This window comes from Pipistrellus kuhlii, unplaced genomic scaffold (assembly GCF_014108245.1).
Source record: "Pipistrellus kuhlii isolate mPipKuh1 unplaced genomic scaffold, mPipKuh1.p scaffold_m20_p_12, whole genome shotgun sequence".
NCBI lineage: Eukaryota > Metazoa > Chordata > Mammalia > Chiroptera > Vespertilionidae > Pipistrellus > Pipistrellus kuhlii.
Window position 1 is genome coordinate 6,992,249 of NW_023425427.1, and position 22,056 is coordinate 7,014,304.

Below are 22,056 nucleotides of genomic sequence, written 5' to 3' on the forward strand. Positions count from 1 at the left end.
ACTTGCAAGAAAAAAAAAAATCTCCTAAATGATACAGGTAGGTGCAAGGGTACAAATGTGAATGTCAGATCTAAGCTCTTAGTCTCAGCAGCCCTGCCATGGTGCGGCTTGCCTGGCACTGGCTTGGGGTCAGTGGGGAGGTCAAACAATTGTACTAGGAGCTAGCGTTCATTGAGGCTCACCTCTGGCCTGTACTAGACCAAGCATTTTCTATTTATTAACACATTTTATTCATTAAAAAAATATATTTAATGTTCACTATCCAAAAATAGAAAAATCAGAGGCTTCACTTAGTGCACCCTCCCCCCTCTCCCTCCACTTCACCTCACCCCCCTTAGAACTCATCCGGAGTCTCAGAGCGGTCCTGCCCAGGGCTGGATGGGGCGGCGCCCTCAGTGGCAGGATTGCTCACTGTCACCTGAAAGCGCCTAAAAAGGACACGCAGAGGAGGTGACCCTTGACTTGGCTCATCCAAGGTAAGTAAGTGTTCACCAGGCCAGCTGGGACTGGTGGGCAGGGCGCCTGCACGCGGGCACCCACGGGGGTGGGGTGGGGGTGGAAGCGGGGATGCTACACAAGCCGCAGGGGTGAGGAGGAGCCTGGGGCCAGGCCAGCACTGGTCCACTCTTCCCACTTTCCGCTGCATCATCCTGACACACACATACACACACACACACACACACACACACACACACACACACACACACACACGGCCCCGCCCCGGGGAAGCCCCGCCCTCTTTGGAATGCTACAAAAACCGAGGCGGGAGCGCTCTGCTGCGTAGTTGCAACTGCTCCCTCCAGTTTTCCGGTAGAGGAACGTGCGGAGTCTAGTAAGTAAAGACCCCACCCCGGCCACGCTTTTCCTCCTGCTGAGTTTCAGACCCCCTGGCCGGAGCGTTTGCTCGTGGCTCTCCGCCTCCTTTTGCTGCATAACCTCCGGCCTCGCGCTCGGAGGAAGCGATGCCACAAGTTCGGACGCCCCTGCGCCCCGCAGGTTCCGGGGGCGGGCGGTCGGGAAGGGGTGCCGGAGGGCAGCGCGCGGGCTGGAGAGGATTCCGGGGCTCCAAACTGGGCCGCGGGTGGAAGGAGAGGCCAGGCGGGGTCGGCGTTCCATTCCTGGGCACGGGTACGAGCGGGCGAGGAGGGGGGAGCCCGGGGCGGCGTGCCAGGCACTCGCCCGGCCCGCTTGCTCGGGTCGGTGGGATGCTCGCTGAACTGCTCCGCCCTCTGCGGCCAGGCCCTTTCCCAGGCGGTGAATTCACAGTTCTCAGCCGCTGCAGGCCGGGGTGGGGTGGGGAGGGGGCTGAGGGTGGAACGGGTCCCGCCGCTCCTCTCGCAGTGTTTCTCCTCCAGGCCAGGTGTCCCCTCCCGGCCACAGGTGTCCCCTCCCGGCGAGTGCTGGGGCCGCGGGAAATCGCCTGCGCCTGCGGGCGCTTAGTGCTGATTCACAGAAGGGAAGGCGCGTTCCCACCCGGTGCAGCGCAATTCAGAGCAGTGGGGACGATCTCTCGGTTTTGGGTGGGAGCAAAGTTAAACCCCAGCAAATCCTTGATTTCCTGTTTGATTTGCCCAAGAAAACTCCCGCCTGCACATGGGGCGGAGCGGCAGCGCCACCCGGTGCTGCTGTTCAAGGGTTCCTGAGACAGTCTTAGAGTGCATTGCATTGCTCCATCTCTGAGATTTTCAACTGGTGTGCTGCAGGAATTTTTCAAAAAATGCAGTACCTGACTATTTAGTAAGGGGCATTGGCCTCTTTTCCATGTCAAATTTAAAAAAATGACAACAGCCAGGCCAGTGTGGCCCAGTGGTTGAGCTTGTACTTATGAACCAGGAGGTCACGGTTGGGTTCCAGGTCAAAGAGCATGCCGTGTGTGTGTGTGTGTGTGTGTGTGTGTGTGTGTGTGTGTGTGTGTATGTGTGTGTGTGTGTGTGTGTGTGCAGGAATCAGCCGATTGATGATTCTCTCTCATCATTGATATTTCTATCTCTCTCTCCCTCTCCCTTGCTTTCTGAAATAATTTGTTTAAAAAAAGGACAACCGCCACCCACTGTGAATGAATCAAAATTATACCTATTTTTTGCCGGAACCGGTTTGGCTCAATGGATAGAGCGTCGGCTTGGGGACTGAAGGGACCCGTGTTCGATTCCGGTCAAGGGCATGTACCTTGGTTGCGGGCATATCCCCAGTAGGGGGTGTGCAAGAGGCAGCTGATCGATGACTCTCTCTCATTGATGTTTCTAACTCTCTCTCTCCCTTTCTCTCTGTAAAAAAATCAATAAAATATATTTTTTAAAAAATTATACCTATTTTTTGTCAGATCAGCAAAAAATACTTTTTTTTGTGTGTGTGTGCCACCGAATTTGAGCAATTAGTTTGTGTGCCAGGAGTTGAAAAAGGTTGGAAATCGCTGCTCTAATCATTTAAAAGATGTGCATGGACTTGTAGTCCGTTCTTTGTGTTTGACAGTATTTCTTAGGATTCATTTCATGTGGGGCAGAAACAGAATATTTGCATACCAGGTAGGCGTTCAGTAGTCTCATGATGGTTGGGAAGAATTTCTAGGCTGGTTTACATGCCTTGAAGGTTTTCTCGGAAGCCTCAGTTTGCTTTTCTGTGCGCTGTATGCTGTTAATAATAACAATGTCATTCTGTAGGGGAATTTATCTTCTGTTTATGAAGATGAAATGACAGGATGAATAGGAAGTGCTTAGCACAGCAACAAAAACATACAGAATACTAAACAAGTGTGATTGATGCTAAATGGCAATGAGGAGGAGTCAGTGATGGGCAGACCCTGCTGTCTGGCCTCAGTGCAATGGCTAGCAAGCTCTAATAACCCAGTCCCTTTGTGACATTTGACTATTGTGTTCTAGGAGTTTCAGGATGGTTCATGCTAAGAGCTGGACCCTGAAGAAGCACTTTGAAGGCAGCCCTACAAACAGTAACTTTGAGCTGAAGACAGTTGAACTCCCACCCCTAAAAAATGGAGGTAAGTCATATCATATGGTGTGAATGGAAAGAGACGGTATCAATCAAACTTTGCTGCATAACAAACTACCCCAAGACTTAGTAACTTCAAACAACAGCCATTTATTAGCACATAATTCTGTGGCCTCAGTTCTCCCCCGGGTGGCCTTCCTAGCAAGCTAGTTTGAGCTCTTGATTTCCACGGTGGACTCCTGAATCTAGAGTAACAAATCGGCAGTCTGTAAGTACTTTTCAAACCTCTACTTGTGTCATGTTTGCTAATAAATGTGTCAAAGCAAGTTATAGCCAAGCCCAGGTCAAGAAAAGGGAATAGACCTTTTTTTTTTTTTTTTTTTTTTAATATGTCTTTATTGATTTCAGAGAGGATGGGAGAGGGAGAAAGAGATAGCAACATCAACGATGAGAGAGAATCATTGATTGGCTGCCTCCTGCATGCCCCCTACTGGCAATCGAGCCCACAACCCCGGCATGTGCCCTTGATCAGAATCGAACCCGGGACCCTTCAGTCCACAGGCTGATACTCTATCCACTGAGCCAAACCAGCTAGGGCAGGAATAGACTTCTTGATGGAGGATTGGCCAGGAGACCCTCCCACAGAGATGGGAGGTATTTGTAGTCATTCTCAATCTGCCACAGAGACTTTTTCAAAGTCCTCTGTGTGAAGCCTCGCTGTCATGTTGGATCTCTCTTTTTTCTTGGTAATTGACACTTGAGCTTGGGTGCATTATTCTTCATGACTTTTTAAATATATATGTATATATTTATTTTATTGATTTTTTTTCACAGAGAGGAAGGAAGAGGGATAGAGAGTTAGAAACATCAATCAGCTGCTTTCTGCACACCTCCCACTGGGGATGGCTCTATCCACTGAGCCAAACCAGTTAGGGCTATTCTTCATGACTTTGATCGATGGGAGGATTTTCTCTCTGGCCTGGTGAACCCTATGATGACAGTGGGGGAGAGACAGTTTGTATGCAGAGCTCAGACTATCCCTGTGAAGAGACAAGGAGGTGAAAACCTAAAAACCCTCATCCTTCATTGAGGAGCCTCCTGTCCACTTGAGGGAACTAAATGGTCAAGTCAAACCTAAGGAAATCTAAGGGAAATTTAACATGTTTGAAACAATTACTTTGTAGAGCAGACTCTAAAGTAGGGGTGTCGAACTCAATCAGAGAAGGGGCCAAAATCTAAAATCCAGCCTAAATCGCGGGCCGAATGGTTTACTGAACAGTCATAAACTGTCATTGTGATGGAAACGCAGCGGAGTGCAGTGATGACAACACGGTGCGGGCCACATTGCAAGGCCTGGCGGGACGGATTTGGCCCGCAGGCCTTGTGTTTGACACATGTGCTCTAAAGAGTGTCTATAAGAGGTGTTTACAGGTAGGTAAGCTTTGTGAAAAGAGCATGTAATCAAGTAGCATGGATAACCCCATTTACATTGGGATAGCCAGGACTCAGCTTCAAAATTCCATAGAATGTCTACGATATGGTTCAGGCTAACAACATGAATGTTCTTTAATCCTAACTGGTAATCCTAACTGTAATGAAACCCTAAGTGAGCACTGCAACAGTGGTTACAAATGTGGCCTGGGGGCAAGTTATGGGAACCTAAACATAAATAAAGTGGAAACAGTCATTGTTGAGAATATCCTATGAAGTAACCCATGAAAAGCATGGAGTGCTATGCAAATGTGATGATGATGACCTATTATACAACACCAGGGCAGCCCAGAAGCTGAAAGACGACCTGTGTTTATTTAGAATGTCAACGAAGGCGTCCGGCCTTCAGTTCTAATTGCCTGTGGGATGCTTTCTTTTGTAGAGGTCCTGCTGGAAGCTCTGTTCCTCACTGTGGATCCTTACATGAGGTATTACTTCCTCCCTAAGAATTCTTACACTGTGCGTTAGACTCTTTGTTGGAGCAGTTCATCTTTTAAAACATCCCACTGTCTCAGAACCGTCATTTTCCTCCCAGGACAGTAAGAGGGATGGGATTTGTGGGTGCTCCTCTTTTGCAGGCTTGGTGAGGAATTACCTTGGCCTCTTGATTTGACAATTATTTCCTATCTTATGTCCAGAGTTTGCCTCTCATTGCTCACCAGAGTTGCTTGCAGAAAAAAATTTAAAGAAAAAAGAAACCAGTCTCCAATTTGTCCATTTCAGTACTGGCAAATAATTTGAGTAGAGGAAGATGCTACGACTAAAATTGGATTTTCTTGCCCTTTATTTCCCAATATTCCTATAATTTGGATGATCTGCGGCTGACTCAAACTGAGTACTCAGTAAATTCTCTGGGAGGGAAGAGAATAAAAGCCTTCATAGGTCACACACACCTCAGTAATTTTTTTAAAGTTTCATTTATTTATTTGTTTAAAAATATATTTTATTGATTTTTTACAGAGAGGAAGGCAGAGTGATAGAAAGTTAAAAATATCAATCAGCTGCCTCCTGTATACCCCCTACTGGGGATGTGCCCGCAACCAAGATATATGCCCTTGACTGGAATCGAACCTGGGACCCTTCAGTCCACAGATGGACGCTCTATCCACTGAGCCAAACTGGTTAGGGCTCCGCAGTAATTTTTTGCCTAGGTAATCCATATAGTCATCTTTCCTTTAAGTAATTTTTCCCCCTAGCTGATTGATAGAGATACAAAGCTAAGACATCAGCTGAGTGCTTGCAATTCAACTTGATTCTGACACTATCTTAGATCCCACAGATTAGAGGTTCAGTCCCACAAGTCTGGCCATCCCCCTTTAGGTACCAATTGCAAGTCCAGGTGTCTGTGCACACTTCCCCAATGGTTTTCCATTTGTCTTAAACTCAAGACAACTTTTCCCAGATGCTCTTATGTATAATATTAAGCATGAATTATTTTTTTTCCAGATTGGCAGCCAACAAATTGAAGGAGGGTGATACGCTGATGGGGGAGCAAGTGGCCAGGTAAATATTTCCATTTATCCCAGTGTTTGGAAAATATGTCTCCCCTGTACCTTCTGCGGGGGCCCATCTCTGTCTATTGCTCTCATAATTTCTTCAGCTTGTGTAGTTCACTCATTGTTTGATCTTCAAAGCAATGTGGGAATTCTGTTCTTTTCCTGACTAATGGGAAGGGAAGAAAGGCTGTAAAATTGTCATCATTTCAACTTCACTTTGCTATACTTACTTTTAATTACTAAAGAAAAAAAAATTTTATTTGTCCAGTTCATAATTATTTTGTAGAAATTCAAATAAAACAAAAAAGTTGTATCTTGGAAACTGACAGTTCCCCATCAACCTTAGAGAGGACTGTTGTAAATGTTATTTCAAAAAAATTTCAGTACAAATACTAATATCTATAATTTTTAAAAATGGGATTAAATGCCCTTCAGCAAATTGCCTTTCTCAATATGTTATGGATGTCCTTTGCTTGTAGTATATAAGTATTCTACCTATCTTTTTTTTAAAATATATTTTTATTGATTTCAGAGAGGAAGGAAAAGGGAAAGAGAGAGAGAGAGAAACATCAATGATGAGAATCACTGATTGGCTGCCTCCCGCACGCCCCCTACTGGGGATCAAGCCTGTAACCCTTGACGGGAATCAAACCCATGACTGTTCAGTCTGCAGGCCACCACTCTGCACAAGGCCAAGCTGACTAGGGCTAAGAACCGCTAGCAGGGTGGCCTAAGACCATCGGAAAACGCAGATATTTACATTACCATTCATCACAGTAGCAAAATTACAGTTATGAAGTAGCCACGAAAATAATTTTATGGTTGGGGGTCACCATACCATGAGGAACTGTATTAAAGGGTCGTGACATTAGAAAGGTTGAGAACCACTGCCTCAGTGGCATATAGTGGGGGTGGTGCATTGGGTTATCAAGTGAATGGGAAGCAAAGAAGTGAGAGGAACGAGGGAGGGAGGAAATGGATGGTAAAATAGAGGTGAGCATTCTTTTACGCTGAGGGCAAGGGAGGGACAGTAGGGAGGAAAATGTTACAGATTCAGGAGAGAAAAAGGATTCAGAAATGGAGGGTGACCCCTGAAGAACACAGCAGGTGGTGTCCAGGGCGCCGGGAGACAGAAGATGGACACCTTTTGCTTAGACAGAAGAGAAGTGGGATAGCACAGGGACCGATGCTGGGCCCATTGAGAGCGTCCCTGTCTGATGGCCCCTATATTTGGTAGAAGAAGGAGAGACCAATGGCTAAGAATTAAGCTGGAGAGATGTGGGCGGGTTATTCCTTCTTGGAAAACCAACCTCAGTGTTCTTTGTATACAACGAGCCACACAGCATCCCCATTCTCTTTGAAGGCGAGAGGTTTCACAGGTCCTGACGTGCTTTGTCTTTCAGAGTTGTGGAAAGTAAAAACTCAGCCTTTCCAACAGGAACTGTAGTACTGGCTCCTTCCGGCTGGACATCGCACTCCATTTCTGACGGAAAAGATCTAACGAAGCAGCCTGCAGCATGGCCAAGCACATTACCTCTGTCTTTGATGCTGGGCACACTCGGCATGCCAGGGTGAGCTTTGAGTCTGGATGCCATTTGTTTGAGTGCCTGACACGCCGTATTTCCAAAATGGTTTGTCCAGAACGTGGTCAATGAGAAGAGATAACACATTCTAGGTTCAGGGCTGATTAGAGAAGATGGTGGGGTGAAGAAGGAAAGAAGAGTGGCCTAGGCTCGAGTTTGCCTTAAAACTAAAGGAAAGAAGGCGGGGGAGGGGGGTGCGGGGGGAAGTCAGGTCAGTGACACTCAGGTACAAAGAGGAAGCGAGGCTGAGAAGCAATGTGGGCTCGATCCCTCTCAATCAGCTGGCAAACGGCAACGCAAAGACACCAGCTTCTCCTGTCCCTGGGAAGGTCCTGGCTTCACACATCACTCAGCTCTGCCTCCATTTCAAAATTCTAAAAGGGAGGGAGTTCAGTCTGCCTTGGTTTTCTGCATCGGTATCCTTCTCCATCTTTCCCTGAGGAGTAAGAGAAGCTGGATGTTAAATAACGAAGAGGAATCACAGATTATTCTACTAGTTGCAGCTCTTTGGCCCGTTGAGTGCGGCTCTCCCACAAAATACCACGTGCGGACACGCACATACAGTGCTATTGAAACTTCATGGGCCATGCGCAGAAGTTGGTTTTCGGCCTGGGCGAGTCAATTTTGAAGAAGTGGCGTTATAACACTCAAGGGACCAAAGAGCCGCATGTGGCTCGCGAGGTGTGGTTTGCCGACCATTAACCTCGACCCATGGCAGTCTAAGAAGGTCTTTGGTATGTATCTGAATGAGTTACGTATATGGGAAAGCAGCAAATTCATCCACATGTCTTTAATTTTCTCTCCTCAGCCTAACAGCCTACTTTGGCCTGCTCGACATCTGTGGTGCAAAAAGTGGAGACACCGTCTTGGTTAATGCGGCAGCAGGAGCCGTGGGCTCTGTCGTGGGGCAGATAGCTAAGATCAAGGTAAGTGTCTTCCCCTGGGAGCACATACTCAGCACCCACAGTGTGCACTGGGAATGCAGCAGTGAATGTAGCAGACCTTCCTCAGTTTTAGAGATTAGTCTAGTGGATCTTGAAGATTGGGAATGAATAAGAAATGGGAGAATAAGGAAAAATGAATATTATTACTTTTTAAAAAATATATTTGTATTGATTTCAGAGAGGCAGGGAGAAGGAGAGGGGAGAGGGGGAGAACATCAATGATGAAAGAGACTCACTGATTGGCTGCCCCCTACTGGAGACTGAACCTGAAACCTGGGCATGTGCCCTGACCAGAATCGAACTGAAATCTTCTGGTGCAAGAGAAGATGCTGAGCCACACCAGTCAGGCTTCTGTCATAGTGGTTGCTGAACATTTCTTGTTACAGCTTTACCTTCTCTTCTTATGGTTGTCCCAAACAGTAAAGGAGGGCCATGAGGTGAGCCAAAAAGAAAGCCCTCATGCGAAGGCTGCTGCCGCCAACTCAGAGCGGAGGTAATAGGGCATGGAAACATTGCTCTGACTTAGGCAGGTGTCTGTGTTCAAGAGATCCGATGTGATGGTGAGCCGGAGGCAGCTCAGACATGGCCAGGATATGTCACAGAGAGGAATGTTCCAAGTGATTTGGCTTAGCTGATCCTTTGCCAGAGACTGGGATGCAGAATCAGGAAAGAGTTAAGTAAAATACAGATGAATACAGCACTATCACCAATAGCCAAGGATTCAGGGTGGTCTCCAGTGTTAACGGGAGCTTGGGATACAAATAAGAAATGAAGCTACCTTAGAGGTTAGAGGAAGAATTTATTTTCAAGTAAGTAAAGAAATATGAATAGATATTGAATTTTATCAAGTGTTATTTCAGCATTTATCAGGTTTACTTTGCAGTTAACGAATTACATTAGTTTTCCAGTATTGAGTCATTCTAGCATTCCCGGAATAAGCTTTATTTACCTATGGAAATTATGGATTTGTACCTTTGAATTTATTTTATCGCATTTTAAACAGAATTTTTGCACTATATTTATAGACAAGTTTGGTTTGGAGGGCTTTTTTTTTTGTTCTGAACTTATCAATGTTCAGCCTGGGTTATGCTAGACTTACAAAACAAATTAGTAATATTTCCAATAATCAAATGTTAAATGTTTTCTTTAAACTGTAAGGCATATTTATTTCAAAAGTTTGATAGGACTTATCTCTAAACCTGTTCTTTTAGAAACCTCACTGGGCACTGCCATACTAAAAAGCTTAATCCTTAAAGGAGAGACAGGATTAGTTCTGCATTTTATAGAAATTACATTGCCTTCGTTCATAGTTTCCAGGGACAAAGTGCTAGAGACAGGAAGCCCAATTAGGAGGCCCTTACAAGAATTCAGATGGAAATTGTGATGCATCAAAGGTAGAGATTAGACATCAGAGCCAGCTTTTAGGATATTTGGGGGGGAAAGAATAAAACCTGGTGGTTGGATGTTCATAGAAAAGGTGTGAAACATCTGCACGAAGGAAGCATTGAGGTCATAAGTGTCGAGATCATCCTGTGAGTTTATAAGGCTAGAAGGACAAAAGACAGAGGATGGAGCTTTTGCAAGAGTTTTTTTCTTGAATCATGAAAAGATGGGAAAAGTAGGTGGATAGAAGTCATTGTTGGTACAGATCCATGTATGAACCCAAAGGTCTTTCCCTAACTGACAGTGCATAGTGGCTCATCTTGGTCTTCACGATCCATTCAGAATATAAGAGAGCTTTCTGAGGAGCTACTTTCTACGTGCCAATACAGTATCCAATCTTGCAAATTAAGCAGCATTTAGTCTAATGCTTTGGGTCAAATCAAACAATAAGGGGACAGTTACCAGGAGGGCTATCTATGAAATGAGAGTCCTAGAACTGAGTCAAAATAATAGTTAAAGGATGACTGCACCAAGAGATAGCATGCAAAGGAAGAGAAGTTCCAAAATAAAGAAACAAGAGAGGGCCTGGCCGGTATAGCTCATTGGTTGGGCATCGACCTATGACCAGGAGGTCACAGTTCAATTCCCAGCAGGCCACATGCCCGGGTTTTAGGCTAGCTCTCAGTGGAGGGTCTGCAGGAGGCAGCCGACTGAGGATTCTCTGTGATCATTGATGTTTCTATCTCCCTCTTCTTTCCTCTCTCTGAAATCAATACAAAACATTCATTTTTTTAAAAACCCCACAAGAGAGACAAATGAACATGTTGTCAAGCCAGCAGATTGAAATGAACTGCAAACATCATAAACATAGAAAGGATCTATTGGGCAGTCAGAGGCAAACTGAAGTTATTCTTGGGTTATAGGATGGTTCAGGGACTAGTTTTACTGATAGGGCCTTTTGGCCCATCGTGGTATTCTCATATATGTGGCTCAGCACCTCAGAAGGTATTCTCGGGGAACCTGACCTTACTGGAGTAGGAGGGTGGGGTTGGTCTGTGCTTGTAATTTATAAATGACTTCCTTTCCCCACCCCTCCCTACTTAGGGCTGCAAAGTTGTTGGAGCAGCAGGGTCTGATGATAAGGTTGCCTACCTTAAAAAGCTTGGATATGACGTTGCCTTTAACTACAAGACAGTCAAGTCTTTGGAAGAAACATTGAAAAAAGCTTCCCCTGATGGTTACGATTGTTATTTTGATAATGTAAGTACAAATTAGACTTAAAATCTGATTTACTAACAAAGTATACAAGGAATATACTTCTGGAGTTTCCATCTAAAATCTGTGACTAAAGCACATATGCCTTTTTAAACAAACAAAACAAAACAAAAATAGCTTTATTGTGATATAATTCACCCATTTAAAATGTAGGATGTAATGGTTTTTAGTATATTCACAGAATTGTACAACTGTCACCACAATCAATTTTAGAACATTTTCATCACACTAAAAAAGAAATGCTGTACTTACTAACAGTCACTTTCCACTTTCCCCCAAAAGTTGTCTTCTGTGACTGGCTTCTTATACTTAGCATGTTTTCTAGGTTCATCCATGTTGAAGCATGTATCAGTGATTCATTCCTTCTTGTGGCCAAATAATATTTCATAGTATTGATATATCACATTTTATTTATCCATTCTTCAGTTAATGGACATTTGTTATTTATACTTTTCGGCTGTTATATAATGCCGCTATGACCATTTACGTACAAGTTTTTGTGTGGATATGTTTTAATTTTCTTGGATCTACACCTACAAATGGAATTGCTGGGTCATATGGTAACCTCATGTTTAACATGCCAAACTATTTTGCACAATGGCTGCACTATTTTACATTTTTGCTAGCACCGTATGAGAGTTCCAACATCCTTGCCAATACTTTGAGCCATCATTTTGATTATGGCTATTCTGGTGGGTCTGAAGTGATAATTTCATTATGGTTTTGATTTGCATTTCTTCAATAGCTAACATTGATCATCTTTTCATGTGCTTATTGGCCATTTGTATATCTTCTCTGGAGAAATGTCTGTTCAAATCCTTTGCCCATTTTCAATCGGGCTATTCGTTGAGTTGTAAAGGCTTCTTCATACATTCTGGATACAAGTCTCTTTATTGGATATTGTCAGTTCTTGGTATTCCTGGTAGTTATGTTCTATTAAGTCATACAAACACTGAACCATTCATTGCTCCTGGAAAAGTATGTACATACATGCATATATTTTACATAGATTATAATCTTAAATCCTAAAAACAACTCTACCAATAGCTTCCATTTTATTTATTTTACAAAAGAGAATAGGAGAGTCAGAGAAATGTAAAGTAACTTGCCTGAGGCTGCCTCACTAGTCCTCCCAATGTTGGAGTTTATACCCAATCAAATGGCTCAGGAGCAGAGCTTCTTGAACTAAACTGCACTGCCCCCTACTGTCTTCACCCTCTGATGATCTAAGAGCTGAGAAAAGAAGTCAAAGCCATGGCCTTGCTTGACCTTGCTGGTAACTTTACATCTCTCTCCCTGCTTTGCACATGTCTGCAAATGACCAGGGAAAGCCCCTGTGAATATTGAGTTGGAGGTTATAAATACATTTTAGCAAGTAGTCCAATTCACAAATATGGAATCCAGTAATAATGAGGATCCACTGTATATAGTTTGCAAATATTTTCTCCTATTCTTTTTCTTAGTTGTTTTTCACTTTCTTGATGGTGTTCTTTAAAGCACAAAAGTTTTCCATTATTTTTTCTTTTGTCCCTTAGTGTCACGTCTAATGCTTTACTCTACCCAAGATCATGAACATTTACTCTTTTTGTTTTCTTCTAAGAGATTTATAGTTTTAGCTCTTACATTTAGGTATAGGATGCATTTTAAGTTAATTTTTGGGTATGGTATAAGGAAGGAGTCCAATTTTATTCTCTTCCATGGGGATATCCAGTTGTTCTACACCATTTGTTGAAAATACTATCTTGTCCCTCTTGAGTTGTTTTGGCACTCATATCACAATCAATGGACCATAATGTAAGAGTTTGTTTTTGGAACTTCAATTTAGTTCTATTGACCTATATTTTTTTCTCACATTGTTTTGATTAATATAGCTCTGTAGTAAATTTTGAAAGTGAAAAATGTGAGTCTTCCAACATTGTTCTTTATATGGCATTTGAGTACTTTCCCCAACTTTTAGGTAGGGCAATGAGATTATTGAACTGATCAGAGAACCTCGCAATATAGAAAAATACAACTTATATAATGTTTGTACCTTTAATAAAATGGAAATGGCCCAATTCCTATTATCTTTTTCCAAATGTAATTTTCTTCTCTACTGTGCTAATTCAATCAGTTTTGTTGCTGTTAAATAAGTAATATGAAATGATGATTTTAAACTATTTTCTTGAATCTTATAGTGTTTAGATCAAGGTTGTTGTTTTTTGTTTCTTTGTTTTTGCCCTGTTTAGGTAGGTGGAGAATTTTCAAACATTGTTATCCCCCAAATGAAGAAATTTGGAAGAATTGCTATATGTGGGGCCATCTCTACCTACAATAGCACTCGCCCACTTCCCCCAGGTAATGAGCTTCTGCATATGGCACAGCTGTAGAAAGACTAGACAAGGAGAAGATTCACATATATGGCATCAGATATTAATAAGTTGTTAGTGACTATCAAAATATTTAAATCGATGCTAAGCTAGAGTCCCCCCTTTATTTTTCTAATTGATGCTAAGCTAAAACTGATTGGGTGGCGCAGAAATGTGTCTGCATTTCAGGATCTCTTTCTATTCTATAGAACTGTTTGGGAAATTTTGGGTGGGCCTTGCTTCTGGCACGTCCAAAAGGACCATTCTCTGGCTTTGTGACTGTGCCAGGACTCCACGTGTGTTTCCTGTTGCTGCTGTAACAAATGACCATAAATTTGGTGGCTTAAAACAACACAAATGTATTGTCCCTTCTAGTTCTAGAGGTCAGAAGTCTAAAATGAGTCAGCAGGGCTGTGTTCCCTCTTAAGGCTCCAGAAGAGAGTCTGATTCTTTGCCTAATCTCTCTCTCTCTCTCTCTCTCTCTCTCTCTCTCTCTCTCTCTCTCTCTCTCTGATCTCTGCTTCCATCATCACTCCCCCCCTCCCCCCGACTCTGACTTTTTTCCATCCCTCTTTTCCTTACAAGGACCCTTGTGATTTTACTGGGCCCAGCTATATACTACACAAAAATCCCCCCACCTTAAGTTCCTATCTTAATCACATCTGAATGTCCCTTTTGCCCTGTAAGTAGCATCTTCACAGGTTCTGGGAATTAGGATGTGGACATCTCTGGGGGCCATTACTCTGCTGACCACAAAATTGATTGGTGGGTAGCCCTGTGGATCAGAAAAGAGTGGAGGGAATGGAAGGGGGAGCAGTGAGAGAACAGTCGGTGCTTGTTTTCACCCCGGCCACCTCCCTGGACCCTGTCGCCCAAATGTGCCCTTCTCTTCACAGGCCCGCCCCCAGAGGTGATTATCTATCAGCAGCTCCGCATGGAGGGGTTCATTGTCAGCCGCTGGAAAGGAGAAGCCAGCCAGAAGGCTCTGAACGAATTGATGAAATGGGTCTCGGAGGTAAGGGGCTCCAGAGCCACTCCCTCCAATTGTACACCAGCTCCCATTCCCCTTGGACGCTGTAGATACATCTTCAAGTACATGTCACTGCTCCCTATTTTATAGCAAAATACCCGGAAGTGTTGTCTGCAGTTCCTGTCGTTCTTTTCTTTCTTTCTTTTCTTTCTTTTTTTTTTTTTAAATATATTTTATTGATTTTGTACAGAGAGGAAGAGAGGGATAGAGAGTTAGAAACATCGATGAGAGAGAGTCATCGATCAGCTGCCTCTTGCACACCCCCTCTGGGGATATGCCTGCAGCCAAGACATATGCCCTTGACCAGAATCGAACCCGGGACCTTTTAGTCCCCAAGCCGACGCTCTATCCATTGAGCCAAACCGGTTTCGGCCGTTCTTTTCTTTCTGAAATCCACACATCAGGCTTTTGCACTGGTCACTGGGCCTCTTTTCTTCTCTGTCTGCCCTTAGTTAGCTGATCCAGGCTCCTGGTTGTTTTTTTGTTTGTTTTTATTGTTGTTAATCATCACCTGAGGATATTTTTCTATTGATTTTTAGAGAGAGTGGAAGGGAGAGAAAGAGACAGAGAGAGAAACATCGATGTGAGAGAGGCACAAGGATTGGTTGCCTTTGCCTGCACACAATGCCCTGCCTATAGCCAGGGATCGAGCCTACAATTAAGGTATATGCCCTTGACCAGAATCGACGCTCTTTCCACTGAGTTAAACCGGCTAGGGCCAGGCTCACAGTTTTACATGTAGGTAGGCTGACAGCTCTTGAATGTCTGTCTCCTGCCGGCCCCTCTCCCGAGCTCTGGACTGCTTGACAGCTAGCTGCACTTGAATGTGGGATACACACCTTCAACTTAACATGTCGAAAACGAAATATGTTTTGATCTTTCCTGCCAAACCTGCCCCCTTGATAGACCTTGCCATTTCAGTTATGGCCATTTTACCCTTCCAGTTGCTCAGTCCAAAAACCTTGAAATCGTCTTTGGCTCCTTTCTTTTTCTCATTCGGATCCATGTCTAACCTGCTGCAACATTCTGGTGGCTCGCCAGAATGCTTAGACACAGAATGTGGCCACTCCTCCCACCTCCCACCACCCTGGTCCAGGCCACCACTTGTCTGGGATGCTGTGTTAGCTTCCATCTGGTGTCCCACCTTCGTGCCCTTACAGATAATTCCCAGCACAGCAGCCAGAGCAACCTTTTAAAGCACAAATCAAGCCATGTCATTCTTATGCTCAAAACCCTGCAGAAATCCCAATTTCACTTAGAATAAAACTACAAGGCTGTCAGCCATCTGGCCCCCAATATCTCTCTAATTTCATTTCTCAGTGTTTACTCACATTGCTCACTCTATGCAGTCCCTCCCCTTGCCGCTCTACCCCTCTGTAACTGCTCAATTCTCACACCTCCTTTTCGTCTTTGCTAAAAACTGCCTTCTGAATGAACTTTTACAGTGACCCCATTTTAAATTGTAATCCCCTTCATTCTTGCGCCTCCTTTTCGTTTACCCATACAACTATCATCTTTCAATGTGACATATATTACAATTCACTTCTTTAATTATTGCCCGTCTCCCCCCATGAGAATATAACCTCTATGCAGGCAGCAGTGTTCACGCATTTTGTCTGCTGATGTATCCTTAGCACCTAGAGTGTGTGCATCAATGAAGGCATTAGCTGAATAGTACCGAATGGATGAAGGTCCTACATCAGAGCCTCCTTACAGCCCTGCCTTTAGAAAAGGAAGAAGCCAAAAAAAAAAAAAAAAAAAAAAAAAAAGAGAGAGAGAGAGAGAGAGAGAGAGGAGGAAGAAGCCAGCCAATCCCTTTGTCCTGTGCTGGGATCATTTTCCCGCCATGTAGAATGTTAGTCAATAGAGATCTGAATAAACAAGGTGCATTATTTTACTATTTAGAGGAGGAAATTGCTATCACACTTCCTAATTCCTGGCTTTATGATCATTTCCCAATTTGAAGAAATAAATTGCTTCTCTGCTAACCATTGGAGGTTGGCATTTTTCCCAGCTAACACTTGTAGTGCTGGGCTGGGCTCATTCCAGGAAGCTGGGAAGAGCAAAATTATTTTTAAGTTCCCTGTGTGCAGCCGCTTTATCCCTGTTGGTGAAATTGAATCTAGCTGCTACCTCAGTCACAGCTGACAGCCAAGAAACCACTGTGCTGGTGGCCCTAATGCGTCCCTCTAACAGGGTGAACCTAATTATAGCTTTAAGTGACTAGTGAATTAGCCAAACTTCTCATCTTATTTTTTTTCTCATCTCTCCCCTTTTTCAAATATATTTTTTATTTTAGAATAATTTTAAATTTACAGAAAAATCAGAGTTCCCATATAACTTATATCCTATGTCCAAAGTTTCCACATTATTAACATTTAATATTAGTATTCATCTTCTACTTTTAACCTTTAAAACGGATTATAGATTTCAACTCTTCCCAGGTTCTTTGCCTCGTCAAGTGCAGGAATGAGCTTGGACTTTCTAGTCGAGGGTGCAATTGCCAGTTTTCCTACTTAATAGTTGAGGGACCTCAAGCCAATGGTCCCTCCATAAGTCCTTAAAGGGTGCTAAACTATCACTGGAATACATTAGGGTAAAATGGTATCAGTAACTCAGGACTCTACATAAGACCCCTTAAAAAAAGGGAATTAGTCCCACTCAGTAGCCTTGTAGGAGGAAGAGAATGACAATCCTTCCTCACTAAATGAATGCTAAGCACACATTAACAGAATCTTGGCTGGAAGAGAAGACAGATCATCATGGCACTTACATTTCCTGAACAGGCTCTGCCTCCTCAGGGTTCAGAGAGAAGCAGTGAGGCTATGTCCTGAGAAGGATGAGCACAGATCACACCCTACAGGGTCCGCCCTTCTCCAGATACTTTCACCTCTTCTGAGATCATTACATTATAAAACTTTTCATGTAAGTTAGAGATTGCTTAATCACTTCCTTGTGTCATTTCTCCTATCGCTGGGCTGTGATCTGCTGCCTATTATGAAATTCCTATGTGTACTTTGTAATCTGTCACATACGCTGTGTATGTGGATCATGCCCCAAGGTGATGCCAGTTCACAGAGCAGAGGGAGCTCCAGCTATAGTTCCAAGTGTCCTGCGATGTGCCTGATAAATTTATTGTTGCAATGAGAAGAGTATATCACTTAGAATATGACATTAACCTATTATATTTGTTGTTGTTTTGATACAGGGTAAAATCCAGTACGAGGAATACGTCACTGAAGGATTTGAGAACATGCCAGCTGCATTTATGGGAATGCTCAAAGGAGACAATTTGGGGAAAACAATAGTGAAAGCATGAAAAGATGACACATAGAACCTAGGAACCATTTGGATGATTACTTAATTTCTTTTTAACCATTTAGTAAAAATGTATGTTGCCTTCATTATCTAAAAAATGGTGGTTGTGATGAGTTTGATCTACCTAATAAAGTACATGTAAATAGTATGGGATTAGCAGCAGAGAATGAACATTTCATAGTGAACAACAGCCAGTCACTGCACATCATATAAAGCTCCAGTTCTTGCTTTCCCTGCTTCTGGGACCTTGGAGGTGGTATGTTCCAGATGGCCTAGCTACAAATGTTGGAAAGCAATAAATGCTGGAAGGCTGCCATGGAAATAAGCTTTTATTGAATTAAATTACTTTGATTTTGGGGATCTCTGTGGCTAGCATTGCTTACCCGAACTCTGTACTGTCCAATATGGTAGCCATTTAAGGCTACTGAGAACTGGAAATATGGATAGTACGACTTTTCAAGATTTTAAAAAACAACAAACAACAAAGCACAGTTGATATTTCTCCATTAAACACAACTTTATTGTTTTGGTAGAACTACAATTCACTGTAACTGTGTAGCATAGGACATTATTGTTGTATTGTAATATTTGTACAGGAAATGTGCATTATTTCTAGCATTACAGGTAAACACTTCATCAATGTACTCAGTATCAACAGACAGATTCAGTTCAGATAGCTGTTTTCTATGCACTGAAGTAACATCACAACGTCTTTACTTGTGTATTTTACGTACACAGCACAAGTTCAAGTACACCTATGCAGAAAGCACAAGTTTTACCAAATCTGATGTAAAGCATAATCATAATCATAGACACTTACTACTTTAATAATAATTAAATTGTTTTCTAGCTTAAAAACACAGAAAAATACTGAATTTTTAAATGAAGGCATATTACTGAGGCAGAATTCAGTGCAATACAGAAGCTAGTACTACGACTAGTACAGTAAAAAGAGTGGAAGAGGGCATAATGCACATTGAATGAAGAAAGGCAATTGCAATTTACTGAAGGCATATGAAATGGAAAAGCTATTTGTTGTATATCAACGTGTTAAAGATACCACACTAGACAATATTTAAGACAATACCTAATATTAGTCACTTTTCAGCAACAATCTAGTGAATTCGGTAAGTACTCTCCTAAGTCAAAAAATAATCCAAGAAATTAGTCATATGAGATGAGAACTAAATTTCCAACAAAATATTACACAACTTTTGAAGAGGATTTGAGTTTGTAAATTTAGCCAGCTATGAAATAGTATGAGTTCCCACACACAAACAAAAAGAATCTTAGATGGAGAGATGATAAAAAGAAATTATTTTAGTAGGTTGATTTAGTCAGAAATTTGAGGAAGAGACTTAAAAAAATATTTACAAATACTGAAAATTCCAATCCTTTAAGTAATTTTACTCATAGAATACAAGAAGTTTCTGATGATATCAAAGACCAATGGATTCAAAACTTGAAAAATTGCAAGAATTTATCTTCAGCTTTAAGTGAGTTGTGTAGCATAAGACACAGCCCCATGAAAACTTTGGGTATATTCTGTCTCAAATAACATCCAAATTTACAAAGAAATGTCAATTTACTATCTAAAAATTCACTCAGAACAGAAATTTTTGACAATTTTCCATCTGTCAAAGAATTTTAGCTAGAGATAGAAAAATTTGTTTCTATTATAAGAGGAACTCTAGCTATATAAAGTCAAAAGACCAGCTATACTGGCTTTTTAAAACAAGAGAATGGTATTTACCTCTTTGCAATTTCACTGTTTCATACTAAATATATTTATGCTCAATTTTTTGAAGCAGACTCCAAAAAAGAAGTCATGCTGCTAAGATTCTTCAATATATTGGTGGAAATACAAGAAGTATACAATAATAATTGCCGGTTTATGGAACTGTACTGAAACTATGGAACTCTGAAAAGAAAACATGTGTGTGGGGGGGAGATTTCATGACATTGGATTTGAGAATGATTTGTTGAACATGACACCAAAAGCACAGGAAAAAATAAGCAAAAATAGGCAAATGGGACTACATCCAAACTTAAAACCTTCCGTGAAACAAACGAAATAGTGCCAAGAATATGGAAAATATTCCAATGGAACCAATGGAATGGGAGAAGACACTCAAAAATCATAAATAAGGGGATAATATCTAGAATAAATAAAAAAACAGCTAAAATTCAAAAATAAAAACTTGATTAAATAATGGGCAAATGATTTAGACAATTCCCTTAAGATATACAAATAGTTAAGCATATGAAAAGATTTTCAACATCACTAATCATCAGGGAAGTGCAAAAACAAAACCACATCTGTTAGAATGGCTACTATAAAAAATATAGAAAATAATATGGTTGCTAGGATGTGAAGAAACCCTTATGCACTGTTAGTAAGAATGTAAAATGGTGCAGCTGCTATGGAAGGTTCCTCAAAAATTTTAAAATTGAATTACCAAATGACTCAGCAATCCCCCTTCTGGGAATGTATCCAAAAGACTAATAATAGATCTTTAAGAGATATTTGCAAACCCATATTCAAAGCAGCGTTATTTATAACAGCCAAGAGGTAGATGCAACCTAAATGTGTACTGATGGATGAATGCATTAAAAAATGTGGTGTAGCCCTAGTCAGTTTAGCTCAGTGGATAGAGTGTCAACCTATGGACTAAAGGGTCCCAGGTACAGGTTTCAGACTCAATCCCTGATGGGGGGCATGCAGGAGGCAGCCAATCAATGATTCTCATCATTAATGTTTCTATCTCCCTCTCCCTTCTCTGAAATAAAAAAACAACAACATATTTTTAAAAGTGATTTAAACACACAATGGAATATTACTTAGCCTTAAAAAAGGAAATCCTATCATACACTACAAGGATGAAACTTGAGGACATCCAGCCAATTCCACTTGAAGCACTGAAAGCAGGGATTCAAATAGGTATTTATACACCACTGTTCATATCAGTGTTATTCACAATAGCCAAAATAGTGGAAATAACGAAATCTACCAACGAAGGATGAACAAAAAGCAATGTATGCATACAATGAAATCTTATTCAGCCTTAAAAATGAAATTCTGACACATACTAATGAACCTTAAAAACACATGTGAAGTGCAACAAGACAGGCACAAAATAACAAATACTGATGAACCTATTTATATGAAGTACACAGAATAGCCAAATTCATAAGACACAGAAAGTACAATAGTGGTTACCAGGGGCTTGGGAGAGGAAACAGTAGGGAGTTATTGGTAAATGAGTGGAGTTTCAGTTTGGGATGATGGAAAACTATTGGAGATGAATACGACAACTGCACAACAATGTGAATGTATTTAATGGCACTAAATAGTACACCCAGAAAGGATTTAAAAGATCATTTTCAAATTATGTATTTTGACCACATTGAAAACAATTCTAAAATAAGTAACAGAAAGAAAACTCATTGACAGGAGAAGCCTTGTCTTGTGGTTTGACTTTAAAGAAATTTCTTCAATAGAAATCTTTTTTTAAAGCAAGGTCATCATTTTAAAGTAAACATCCTGAACAAGCCTCTTCTCAAGAACTTTACACATTTAATTCTTTCTGTAAGTTACTTTTTCTTCTTTTCAGAAAAACAAGATGGGGTTTAGATAAACAAACTGAGTTTAATATCTCCTAAAAGGAAAACTTACAAGGATTTATATCTTTCCAGAGAAAAAGGGTTTTTATCTTAAAAAAAAAAAAATAACCTTAAACCAGGTAAATGATTCTCATAAGCCATAGCCTTTTAGGGCTGTCTCTGGTTGTTCTCTTTAGCAATAACTAAGCAAACCAATTTATGCACTAACATCTGTATTCTTAATTCCTTTGAGGTCTAATTTCACAACAGAAAACTTAAGTGAAAATGTGTTATAATTTCTACATTCCTTTCCTAAATTTTATTTATTATCAATGGAGTCTCTTTAGATTATAGAATATGTATTCTCCAGATGGTAGGAGATCAGAATATCAAATTCCTACTGTGGGAAGTCAGGTTGCATGACTGAGAGAACATGGCAAGTAGAAGAGTAGATTCCCTATGTAAAGGTAGAAGCGGCTGCCCCAAACAACCTGTCTTATAAAATAAGGCCTTAGAGTTGTCATCCCTTACATTCTTCAAGACTAGCCTTTTTTTAAGTATGAAGTTCCCTATTTTAAATGATGACAACTAATTACGCACACACACACACACACACACACACACACACACACACACACCATG

General features: G+C 41.6%; 1 protein-coding gene across 2 annotated transcripts; it reads left to right on the forward strand.

Annotated features, from left to right (window-relative positions):
- Positions 1-692: 692 nt before the first annotated feature.
- On the forward strand, positions 693-18,763 carry PTGR1 (prostaglandin reductase 1). 2 transcript variants are annotated; one of them, XM_036433035.2, is made up of 10 exons: positions 693-832; positions 2,877-2,992; positions 4,817-4,862; positions 5,881-5,937; positions 7,334-7,501; positions 8,322-8,439; positions 10,945-11,100; positions 13,344-13,452; positions 14,360-14,478; positions 17,702-18,763. In XM_036433035.2, exons 2-10 carry the CDS (start codon positions 2,887-2,889, stop codon positions 17,810-17,812), a joined length of 990 nt encoding a protein of 329 aa, XP_036288928.1. In that variant the 5' UTR covers positions 693-832; positions 2,877-2,886; the 3' UTR covers positions 17,813-18,763. The 2 variants fall into 2 exon arrangements, with proteins under 2 accessions (XP_036288928.1, XP_036288929.1); XM_036433036.2 differs by lacking the exon at positions 693-832 and adding an exon at positions 2,358-2,522.
- The last annotated feature ends 3,293 nt before the right edge of the window (positions 18,764-22,056 follow it).

Excerpts from the sequence above, each read along its gene's own strand:
- PTGR1 (XM_036433035.2), top strand. The coding sequence starts at position 2,887 with ATGGTTCATGCTAAGAGCTGGACCCTGAAGAAGCACTTTGAAGGCAGC. Across the intron at positions 11,101-13,343 it reads ACGATTGTTATTTTGATAAT|GTAGGTGGAGAATTTTCAAA; the intron begins GTAAGTACAAAT and ends TGCCCTGTTTAG. Across the intron at positions 14,479-17,701 it reads TGATGAAATGGGTCTCGGAG|GGTAAAATCCAGTACGAGGA; the intron begins GTAAGGGGCTCC and ends GTTTTGATACAG.